The sequence below is a fragment of the Monodon monoceros genome, unplaced genomic scaffold (assembly GCF_005190385.1).
Source record: "Monodon monoceros isolate NGI ecotype Baffin Bay Population unplaced genomic scaffold, NGI_Narwhal_1 Super_Scaffold_12, whole genome shotgun sequence".
NCBI classification, from domain to species: Eukaryota; Metazoa; Chordata; class Mammalia; order Artiodactyla; family Monodontidae; genus Monodon; species Monodon monoceros.
In genome coordinates, this window is record NW_021703768.1 from 63,127,474 (window position 1) to 63,139,775 (window position 12,302).

The window sequence follows — 12,302 nt, forward strand, 5'->3', positions numbered from 1 at the left end:
AACATGTATGGAAGTGAATTTTTATTCACTCATTCAGGAAATATTGTAGATTACCTAGTTCATGCCCAGCAGTGTGCTAGCGAAAAGCAAGCAAGCAGAGATAAAAACCACTTGTGCATTCTCTGCCCTCATGGAACATTCAGAGCAGAAAGGAGGTGATATAAAATAATATAAAGTATGCTTGTGATAAGACTTAAGAATGAAGGCTATTTTTTAGATTGAAGAGCTTTTACTGCCTATAATGGTGAGTCAGGGATGACATCCATGAACCAGTAATTGAACTGAGGTCTGAAGATATGGTGGGAATTAATAGGCAAAAGGAATTTGCCTGTACTCCAGAACTGTTGTCGCCAAGTTCACGCTGTTAGGTCCATGGGTACTGGTTGTGTATCTACTTGATCCCTAAGCAGTGTTTGATAGTGTTGATTTCTCCTCCATTGAATCTTGCTACTTACATGATTACAATTCCTTACATGAACTCATTCACTCTCGTTGCTTTAAATGTCTTCTAGTGTGTCAAGGGTACCCAAGCTTATATCTCTGGACATGACTTGCAAAGTTAAACTTAGTATGCAAAATGAAATCCTTGGCAATTCCATGTACATATTTTTTCCCAGTAACCCTAGGATCATTCTTGACCTCTTCCTCTACCTTGCCACTGTCCCCTTAACGTTGCTAATTAATTGTTCTGTGTGTGCTGAGCACTACAGGGAGTGCTCATATGTTTTTCCCTCTTTCTGGAAGACTTCATTTGCTTAAGGAGCAGTATATTGTTGCTTCAAGACTCAATCAACTGTTTTAAACTGTTCCTTTGATTTCTGTTTATTGTACTGTTCAGAGACTATGACCTGCATTATTTCTACTTTTGAAATTCATTATAATTTTTTAGTGGTGTATGATAACTTACTTGATCAATTTTTTTTAAGTGTGCCAGGGGTGGCACATTTTTCTCTATAATATTTTTTCCCCATCATCCTAATATGGTGTTGTTGTTTAAGTTTTAAGTTTCTTTCTCAGTATGTGGTAAAGCAGTACAGAGGGTCCATTGCTGTTCTTCCTGGACTGTAACTTTCTTCCATATTAACATACCGGTTTAGCACTTTTCTGTATTTTAATATTGATATTGTTACTTCTGTAACATTCACTTGGCATACCTCTGTCCATCATTTGATTTTCAACCTTCCTTTGTCCTTTTGTTTTAGTTGTGACTCTTATAAATAATACATAGCCAGTTTTTCTGTTACTTATATCCAGAGCCCTTCAGTAGGCAGATAGGCTGATTTTTATATATTGTCAATCTTATTTTATTTATTTATGTCAATGATTAAATAAGCATTTTATTGGCACGAATAATTCTTAAACTGAAAATACAATTATCGTAAAGGAGGAAATAAATTTCTCATCCCAGCACTTGAAAATCATCAGTCTTAAACATTTTGTTATATGTCCTTTATATATAGAAAAGGAAGGATGAAGAAGGAGATAGAGGAGGAAGGGGGAACAATTTCTGCATCAACTGTCTTCAACATTATTGTTAATTTAATTGTTTTGTAAATTGATAGCTTCTACTGCAGAGCAGGGAAAAACCAGTATTCTTTGTTTTAGTACCAAGCACAATGCCTAATATATAAACGTTCAGTAAATGTTAAAAGAGAGAAAGAAATGATCTTTTCCATTTTTCTTTTTTCTCTCTACAGATTTCTATAGAGAATGATTACCTGGGTCCCCGAAGAATTGAAAGTCTACAAAAAGAAGATGCTGACTGGCAGCGGAAAGCTCATATGGCTGTGCTGTCCATTCAAGATCTTACTGTCAAATATTTTGAAATAACAGCTAAAGCTCAAAAAGGTGAGTTTCCCAGTAGAATTATTTTTGTTAGGTATTTTCAAAAATGAGTGGTTTAAGTATTTTATGTTCGAAATAGTTATATAGAAAAGAATTAAAGACCACTCATAATCCTAGCAGTTAAAGAAGACTACTGTTAACAACTTAAGGTATATCCTTTCAGTCTTTTCTAGGCATATGTGTTTACATATAGCCCACCTTTAAAAAAATTAAAAGTGATGGGTATTAGTATAGCATAATTCAATTCTGACAATAATCGTTCACAGTTACAGACGTCATAGCTTAAAGTCCCAGTCACCAGCAAGACTCCCTGCCCTTCAGACACTACTTGCAAATTTGGGGTGTCCTTAGGCCATCTGTACGTCTAACCAACTGGCTACAAATTTGGGGTTCCTACAGCCCTTTTAGGTTCAAAAATTCACTCGCAGAACTCAGGAGAACACATACTTACCATTACGATTTATAAAGGATACAAATCAAGCCAAATGAAGAGATACATCTGGCAAGGTCTGTCTGGCAAGGTCCATTCCTTCCAACTCTGTTCCACAGGAGGCCACAGAAATCGTTCCACCACTCCCTGAGAAGCAGTTTAAATTATTCATTATTTTAATAAGCTCTCTATTTGTATACCTGGCATTAAAGTCGTTATTCAGGTTATTCTTTCAGCAAATCCATGTTTCCTTAAAAGTTTCACTCGAAGCTGTTGTGCTGAATGAGAATACTTTCCTTGATTCCTCAGCATCATTTGGCATTGTCATTTAAAAAAAAACAAACAGTTTAATAGATGAAAAGTAGTACCATGTTTTTAAAATTTGCATTTCTTTGCTTATTACTGAGTGTTCATCTTTTTTGTTTTCATGTAATAATTGGTATTTGCATATCTTTCCTTTTTTCCCAGTTACTGTCTTCTGCCTATTTTTCTGTTGGGCTGTTTTCCCCCTATTGATCTATATAAGATCTCCTTGCATTCTCTATATATTAGAAGAGGAGTAAAATAGGCCTTTATTTCCTTCCTTATGCAAAGCCAGGTGTAGCCCAATTTTACTGCTTAGCTTTTAAAAACATCTTAAATGGGCCCTTTTCTGACAGGTATATGTATGTTAGAACATTAAGGTTTTTTAAACAAATTTAACATGATTCCTTGTAAACACCAGGACTGTTGCCTTCAGAGCTTTTTTACATAAAATGATCACCATAGGGTGCTATTACATGGTTGTTATCCTGTTAATGTTATCAGTCATCTTAGCAAGAATCTATTCTTGCCAGCAGAGGGAGAGAAGAATCTGGGTTTTTTTTGTTTTTTTGCAGTACCGGGCCTCTCACTGTTGTGGCCTCTCCCGTTGCGGAGCACAGGCTCCAGACGCGCAGGCTCAGTGGCCGTGGCTCATGGGCACAGCCGCTCCGCGGCATGTGGGATCTTCCTGGACCGGGGCACGAACCCGTGTCCCCTGCATTGGCAGGCGGACTCTCAACCACCGGGCCACTAGGGAAGCCCAAGAATCTGTTTTAGAGGTGTACCAATATTGTTCTAGGGGTATTCCGAGCATTCTGTATTCATAATTTTCTACATTATCTTCATATTCCTGAGCTGTTGGAAAGTAACTCCAGGTGAAGTGAGCAGCAATTAGGCAGAAGAATACATTCTATCTAAAGATGTTGGAAGACAAAGTATTGACTAGCTCTTGTGGTAGGTAACAACCTGAGACTGAATTAGGACAGGGAACTGCTCCACAGACACAGTCCTTAAGTGGGAAGCAAGAGATAAGGCTCCAGACTATTTTTGTTTATGCAGAATGTTTGACTATATGCTGTGATTACAAGTTCAGGTAAAAATGATAGAAGCAGCAGACTAGGTATTTAAGCAACCTGGGTACTCATATAACTCTCCTTTTATAGGTGTGTAACCTTGGTCTTAAGTCACCAAGTTTCACATATCTATGTTGAAGGTGTTGATAATGCATACCATGCCTATTCTATAGGCTTGCTGGGCAGATAAATAGAACACTTGGAAAAAGCACTTTGAAATTAACACAACATCGTGCAAATATGAGTGATTGTGGTCACGTGTGCATGAGGGAGAGAAGAAACAAAACAGACCGTGTATTTGACTAATATTGCCATGTGAAGTGAGAGAAACATTTAAATATCTATTATTCTCTCATTAAATTTCCACAAGTCTTCCGAGGAGGTACTGTATTTCCTTATGTTTATTATTCAAGGGAATTTAGCCCAAGAACAGTTAAGTTTCTTCTGAAAGTTACATGTTGATGGGTAGAAGTGAGAATTTAACTCCAAGCTGTCTAACTCCAAACCCCCTGCTGTTATTTTTTCCCCTACAGTGCACTACTGTACTGATCTTATGGTTGCATAAATATTATCATACATTTTTAAAAGATAGAGATTTAAGATGGCAGAATCATTTGCTATGTAAGCAACAGAAGTAGTTATTATTTGTTAGAAACTCTAAAATAAAGGATCAGATCAATATTCAAATATGTTAGCATTTAAAGGCCAAAGAGAAACCAAAAGAACTATATTGAGAGGAGATTCTGAGTAAATAGATTGCTCATTTGTCATAAGAACTCAACAGATTTTTAAGACTAAATCAAGAAATGGTGACGTTCTTGAATGGAGGTAACTACCCAGGAGCAGGTTCCAAGTTGGTTGCATTTAGGCATTGGGACTAAGGGTGGGGGGAGAGCTGAGCATGAGAAACTGCTCTTTTCCACTATCAGCCTCTCTGTACAGTTTTAATTTTCAAGTATGTACTCGTATTATTGGCAAAAAATTAAAATTGAGGCAAATGTTACTGAGATACTTCTTGCAAAGAGGGTTATGATATAGTAGCATTACAAAAGTATTAATCACTTACCTGTGAACGTATTAAAGAAACTACTAGAGAATGTACACTAATCTAAAGACTACATTAGGTACTGCGTAATCAGATTGCCTGACTCTTTTATGATAGTTAAAGCATGTCTGACCTATTAGGCATAAGGACCATAGGATGGTTGGGTTCATTTGTATAAGGACCCAAGGTGAGCCAGCACCATGCTATTATCAGTGATAAACTTCTTTAACTGGAAGATACTAGGTGTTTGATTGTCAGGAAATGTTTCTTGAATGAGGCCTCTATTGTGGCAAACTAAAAAGTTCTTCCTTTTTCTGTGTGGTGGCAAGGAGAAGTTGGGTGTCTTCTTTGGGGCTTAGTTAGTTAAGCCCAGCACTAACTGATTCTGCTCCAGCACTAACCTTAGCAGAATCAGCTCCATGCTAATGTCTAGGATTTATTTCATCCTACCATTATCATTAAAATACGTTTGGAGAACTCAAACGTACATGAATTTAAATAATTTTTAAATACCCTTTAATAGTTATGGTTCTGATTTCAACTAACATACCTAGGAAAAAGTATAAACCGTGACAGAATAAAGTTTTATAGAAACTTAGAAATTTAATAACACTGGACAATGTGAAAAGAGTATTTTTTTAAGTAAGTTTTAAAATTAACCTGAAAGCTCAGTTTCATCTTCAGAAAGTTATCTCTGAGAATGACTATTTAAAATTCTTGTTGGAGACATTAGAGAGAATCTAACATACTGTTGAATTATATTTTAGAGCTGTTATAGGTAGTTTATCATGAGGGTAGCATTTGTGTGTTTATCTTTGAGTGTGTGATCAGTGGAATCTAAGACTTTCAGTTCTTTAGTATCAAGTTGTTTCATGTCTTAATGTCTCAATGTCTTTTTTAAAATTATCCATAGCTGTATATGATCGCATGCGAGCAGATCAGAAGAAATTCGGTAAAGCATCATGGGCAGCGGCTGCTGAACGCATGGAAAAACTCCAGTATGCAGTTTCTAAGGAGACTCTGCAGATGATGAGAGCTAAAGAGATCTGCTTGGAACAGAGGAAACATGCACTAAAAGAAGAGGTAACAGGGCTTCCCTGGTGGCGCAGTGGTTGGGAGTCCGCCTGCCGATGCAGGGGACACACGGGTTCATGCCCCGGTCCGGGAGGATCCCACATGCCGCGGAGCGGCTGGGCCCGTGAGCCATGGTCGCTGAGTCTGTGCGTCCGGAGCCTGTGCTCTGCAGCGGGAGAGGCCACAACAGTGAGAGGCCCGCGTACCGGGGAAAAAAAAAAAAAAAAAAAGGTAACAAAAGCCATGAGAAAAATATATTTAAAATTTTTTTTTAATAAGATGTGCTATTTGACTTTCTTTTGGTATAAGACTTAAATTTTTCTGACTCTACAGGCAGTGGTTAATTTTGCAGTACCTCCATGAGATGATGATAACTTTCACAATGGGGCCTCTGATAGAAGAGTTAGAGTTACGGCATTTTCACAGCATGCCAGCATGACTGTAGGCAGCAACTGTTAAAAGAAAAAGGAGCACTCATTTCCTATCGCCCCTTTGGTCCTCCCTACACCTAGGCAACTATTTTCTGTCTCTATAGATTTGCTATTCTCGACATTTCATATAAATGGAATCATAAAAGATGTGATTTTTTTAAATGCTTTTTCCCCCACGTAGTGTAATGTTTTCAAGGTGCATCCATATTGTAGCATGCATCATTACTTAATTTACTTTTTTTGGCCAAATGATACACCACATTTTGTGCATTCACCAGTTGATGAACTTTGGGGTTCTTTCTACTTTTGGAGCTTTACGAATAAAGCTGCTATGACCATCCATGTGCAAGGTTTTCTTTTATCTTGGTGTGAAATGCTATTTAACCTATTGAGGAACTATCAGACTGTTTTCCAAAGCAGCTGTACCATTTACATTCCCACCAGCAGTGTACAGAGGATAGAATTTCTCCACATCTTTCTTTACGTTACACTAAACAGTCTTTTATATATATTATATATATAATATATATATATTATATATATATATATATAATAATAGCCATCCTGGTGGGTGTGAAGTGGTATCTCGTGGCTTTGATTTGCCTTTCTCTGATGGCATTTACGTCCAGTATCTTTCCATGTGCTTATTGGCCACTTATATATTTTCTTTGGAGAAGTGTCTATTCAGGTCATTTGCCCATTAAAAATTTTTTTGTGCGTGGGGGAGCTGTGCTGCTAGGCTTGCGGGATCCACTGGACTGCCGGAAAACTCCCTAAAATTGGGTTTTTTAAATCACTGAATTGAAAGAGTTCTTTACATATTCCAGATACAAGTCTTATCAAATATATGATTTGCAAATATTTGTTCCCATTCTGTGGCTTGACCACATTGGCTTCTAAATACATTGAGTATGTATTTGTGAAAGTTGTATATTCTCTAGAGAAGAACAAAATGTCATCACTGCTTTTATTAATACAGCTTTATGTAAAATATATTCTATGAATGTGCATATGCATGTCTCACTCTTGTTTAAAAAATAGTGTATGAGGTAATCTGTAATATTTTAAGGGTACGATCTAGAAAAATCTTTTTGTTAATGGATTTTAAATTATGGATTTAGATTTGTTAATGGATTTATTTTTCCCTTACATTTTCTGATTTGCTACTATTGTTAAAGGAAAAATTAGAACATGTTCTGAACTTTTCCACACTATTCAGAATTTTTTCACAGATTTCAGCTCCATCTCTCCGTCACCTGAGGCATTTCCACTCTAATCTTCTTTTCTAGTTAGCTTTCTCCTTTATGTTACTAGGTATCTGGAATTTTCTTAAGGTCTTGAACTTTAAAACTTGATATGCTAGCATTTTATTGACTGAAATAGAGTGCCACTGTCTTCATCAGATTGACTAGCTTTATTCTAACCAGGATGAATTGTAATGACAACATAGGGTGCCTAAAAGAGCTGCTGAGGTAAGATTTATAACTATGTGCTATTGCAAGAACATTTCTTACTGGAATTGGTCTCCTAAGGTAGAGGAAGGGTGAGGCTGAAATGGGCCAGGGAGTCTGGCATGTTTATCTGTGGGGTCATTTTCCCTGGGGTTATCCTTAATAGTACCTTAGTAGTCTGTTTTTGAATGTTCTCGATTGTGTTTGAATTCTTCAGAGGATTTGGTAAAGCTGTCAGTTAGTCATTCTTGCCAGGTTTATGCCTGTTGAGTGATCCAGTATATGCATATTGTGCTTTTTATGTGTATCTGTGATGATGGCTGCGCTAGTTTCATTGGCATTAATTTAACATGACCACATGACTCAGGAGAAACAGACCAAATGTGATTTATTAAGCCCATCCCAAACAAATCCCTTGCTTTATAGTACAGTACAACTCTGTGGTTTAAATTATGGGGAGACTTTTGTTCTTTAAAAAAAATGTTGATATGTCACATCTCCTTAGGTTATTTTAAAAACAAAAACATTTTCCTGATGTGACAGTGGTATTTGCCATGGTATAATGCTAAACATCAAACAGTTTTCTAAAGTAACACTGCAACATTAAATATCACCCAGGCAAGCAAAATTACATTTGACTTAAAAATTTTTTAACCACACTTAGGAGTAAGTACTATTCCTTTTTAACCGAGTCTTGATTATCGTCATTCTCACCTCTTTTAAGTCACAGACTCTTGTCCCTTTATGAATTTGAAAGCTAGGAACACTGTACTCAGAGAAAAATATACATGTTCACACAGCTTTATACACAAATTTAGTAGGTGCTTAAATTATCTGTACACGAGCCTCTGATTCCCCATCGTCTGCTGGTGTTCAGTTGCTTCATGGATTTATCCTGTCTGATTAGTTAGTATTCATTTCTAATCATAGCTTAATTTCTTGTTCTCTCAAACTAGATATGTTCTTATTTTTATTTTCAATGCAGATGCAGAGTTTGCAGGGCGGTACAGAAGCCATCGCTCAGTTGGATCAATTAGAAGCTGATTATTATGATCTGCAACTTCAGTTGTATGAAGTGCAGTTTGAAATCTTAAAGTGTGAAGAGTTACTGTTGACAGCACAACTGGAAAGCATCAAAAGACTTATATCGGGTATGATGTGTGTCTAATACATAAGTCCACAAAAAGACATTTGAATGAATGATGGAATTTCCCCATGTATTTGTTTGCATACATAGGGAAAATGTACATGGACACCAGTTTTATTTCTTCTGTTGAGGCTAAGAAGACTTAATGTAAAGTCAAACAAGTGATTTAGTAGATGTAGCAGTGCAACTATGTTATTCCTTCCTACTTACTTTGTAAGTAACTTGCTTTGTTGCTTCAGCCAGAATCTGTATTCTCAAATTTTTTATTTGGGAGACAAGGTTCTTGGCATTTTACATTGAGCACTTAACTATGTGCCAGACACTGGCATACACATTCCCCCAAAGAGGTATATTTCCTAATCACTATTTTACAAAGGGGTAATGGCTTTGCCTGAGGTTATAGAATCAGTGAGTGGATCAGAGCCCTGTTCTGTCTGGCTCCATAGCCCATGCTCTTAACCACTACCCCTTGTTGCTGTTTTGTAACAGAAAAGAGAGATGAAGTGGTATACTATGACACTTATGAAAGCATGGAGGCCATGCTGGAGAAGGAAGAGATGGCAGTGTCTGTGCATTTACAGAGAGAAGAGCTACAGAAACTTCAGCAGAAAGCACGCCAGCTGGAGGCAAGACGTGGACGGGTTTCAGCCAAGAAAGCATACCTCAGAAATAAAAAGGTATAATAGGTTACATATTAATTGAATATAATCTTAATTTTACATCTTTTATTCCATTAAGTAATCATTTATTTATTTATTTTTCCATTACTTAATCTTTGACCCATATCCAATAATTCTAATGCAATTTGTCACTAATACACACACCTTTTAAAACTGAGTAAGAGTTATATCTTCTCAATACTTGGGCCATTATATTGACATTATATGGTTGTCTGAGCATTACCCTCTTAAACACATTAGAACAGCCAGTGGTGATATGCTGTTTGCCTCAGCCACCCAAAGGTGACTCTGATCATGACTACAGGATTCCACGTAATGCAATTCCCGGCTCCTTTTTATTTTAAGGAGGCCAGGGATGCTCTACAATTAAGTTGACTGGTTCTGACCTCAGTCTTCAAGGAAATCTTTATTTATATATAAAAGTGTGTACCAATTTAATCTATATTCTTCACTCTTCATTCTTATATTGCACTAAATCTGAGGTAGGGAAACTCAGCCCTGTAGATTCTGCCCATTTACACCGCAGCCTCTGATCTGCTGTGACGTATCACAGCACACAGCCAAGGGTCTCTGAATGGTCTTACCCCCTGTCCTCCCCTTTCCCTGCTCCCAGACCCCCAGATCCAATGGCTTAGGTGACAGAACTGCAGAGGGAAGGAGGAATGACAAAAGAAGGCTGGAAAGAGAGGAACTTAGAAACACTGTTCTGAGAAGAAAGATCGATCATACTTTACCAAAGATCAGAATGACTCTCTTTGTAACAGCACCCTACATTCCTTGTGGTCTGCATGTCAGCATCCCCAGGGTCACAGGCTCCGTGGTTAATCTGGCACCCACAATAGAATTTCATACCCAGGGGTAGTTCTCTGGCTATAAGTAAATCATGCCCTGCTTCTCCTCTTGAAAGAACAAAGACGGTCTCTGGCTGTGCCATGAGGACTTGAGGTCTATGCTTTGTGATTAAACTTGTCAAGAAGAATAATAGAAATAACATTGTTCTTTATGTATGTTATCTTCTTTTATTCTCCCAGTAGCCAAAAAGCATTCTGATACTTGATTTGGTGGCAAACCCAGACGTGAACATTTCTTGGTCCTACTTACTTTGTTCATCTGTTTTCACTGCAAAAACATCAGTAATACTTATTATGGGGTGTTGTGTCAGATCCTGCTGGAGTTACTGGGCAGTAGATGGTGTATGCAACATATCACCTTTCTAAAATTAAAAAAAAATTGATTTTGAAACACATCTGAGTTCTGTTCTTGATAAGGAATTGTAGACTTGTATCCTCATTTTATAACCAAAGGAACTAAGGCTTCCAGTCGTTAAATAAATTACCTAAGGAAAAGCAGCTAGTATGGGTCAAAGCAGGATACTATCCTAGGTCTGTGTGACTTGGAAGCCTGAGCCATTATATCGCTATATCATGCCACTTCTCCCCCTTGGAGACTGCCTTGGACAGGTTCGATCTGTGATCAATACTTGTTAGGCAGTAGAGTCAACGCAGTGTGGGTAAAGATAGGAAGGAGATAAAAGAGCTGCTTTAAAATACAGCTTCCTGGCCTGAAAGGTTATTCGTGTATGACTTAACGAGGTTATAAGAGTAATCTTTTGGTATAGCTTTGAGAGTGTTAGAAACTGTTTATCTGGAGGACTTCTCCAGAAGGACCCAGAGAAAATGAAGACTTAGCATGGTGCCACGAGGAAGTTGCCAGATGATAGGGTATGTGTAAAGAGCACATGTCTCTTAATATTATTTTCATGTAAATCTGTAGCATACTATTATTGTACTTTCTAGTCTTTAAGGTCTCTTTTTAGCTCTGAAGTCTATGATCAGAAGATTCAGATTTCATGATATTGTTTAAACCAATCCGGGCAAAATCATGTTCTTTAATTCATCAGAAAGCACTTAAGAAACAGAGTTTAAGTCAAGAGTTATGTGTCCTTTTTTTTGCTCAGACTAGTTTAAAGACTACAATAATACTTAGAATCTTCTGGCCACAGTCTTCAGATTTGAAAGAGACTTTTGAGACTATCTAGGTACACCCCCCTTCCACTCTACCATGCCCCATTCCTTCCCTTCCAAAAAAAGGGAGAAATCAGGAATTCTACAGATGTTAAGTAGTTTAATAAAAGAATCTTTTAAGGTCCTAATTATTTGGCTTATGCTGCTTTGATATTCCGGATGAGAAACCAGAGGTAGCTTACTTGATATTTTGCTGTGTAGGTATATGTTAAGATTAAAATTTAATTTATCAAATTGAATTAGATTTTGAGTCTTTCAGGTTTCACTTATATTAAAACACATTTCATGTATTTATAGGAAATTTGTATTGCAAAACACAATGAAAAATTCCAACAGCGCCTTCGGAGTGAAGATGAATATAGAACCCACCACACAGTACAACTAGTAAGTTTGCACTCTGAAAGACTTAGAATAAAACTTCGAATTTTACATATCTCAAAGTGAATAAAATCTGTAGAGAATAAGAAAATGTTACAGCTAGATGTTAGCATTAAGTCACTGTTCAGCCATTCCTCAGTGTCCATGGGGAAATTGGTTCCAGGACACCTGCCCTTCCAACTCCCCCAACCTCCCCACCAAAATCTGTGGATGCTCCAGTCCCTTATATAAAATAACATAGTACTTGCATGTAACTTGTGCACATCCTCCTGTATTCTTCATCTCTAGATTACATGTAATACCTTATATAATGTAAATGCTATGTAAGTAGTTGCCAGTAGGCAAGTTCTTCGAGTTTTGCTTTTTGGAACCTTCTGTGGTTTTTTTTGCCCCCTGAGTATTTTCAATCTGAGGTTTGTTT

General features: G+C 37.2%; 1 protein-coding gene across 2 annotated transcripts in view; it reads left to right on the forward strand.

Moving 5' to 3' along the window:
* Window positions 1–12,302, forward strand: part of JMY (junction mediating and regulatory protein, p53 cofactor) — a 68,898-nt gene that overhangs the window by 38,687 nt on the left and 17,909 nt on the right. The window contains exons 3-7 of one of the 2 annotated variants that reach the window (XM_029218877.1): window positions 1,698–1,848; window positions 5,610–5,779; window positions 8,638–8,803; window positions 9,289–9,476; window positions 11,801–11,887. In XM_029218877.1, coding sequence (XP_029074710.1) covers window positions 1,698–1,848; window positions 5,610–5,779; window positions 8,638–8,803; window positions 9,289–9,476; window positions 11,801–11,887 — 762 coding nt within the window. The remainder of the gene's footprint in view (window positions 1–1,697; window positions 1,849–5,609; window positions 5,780–8,637; window positions 8,804–9,288; window positions 9,477–11,800; window positions 11,888–12,302) is intronic. The other variant, XM_029218878.1, reaches the window with a different exon arrangement.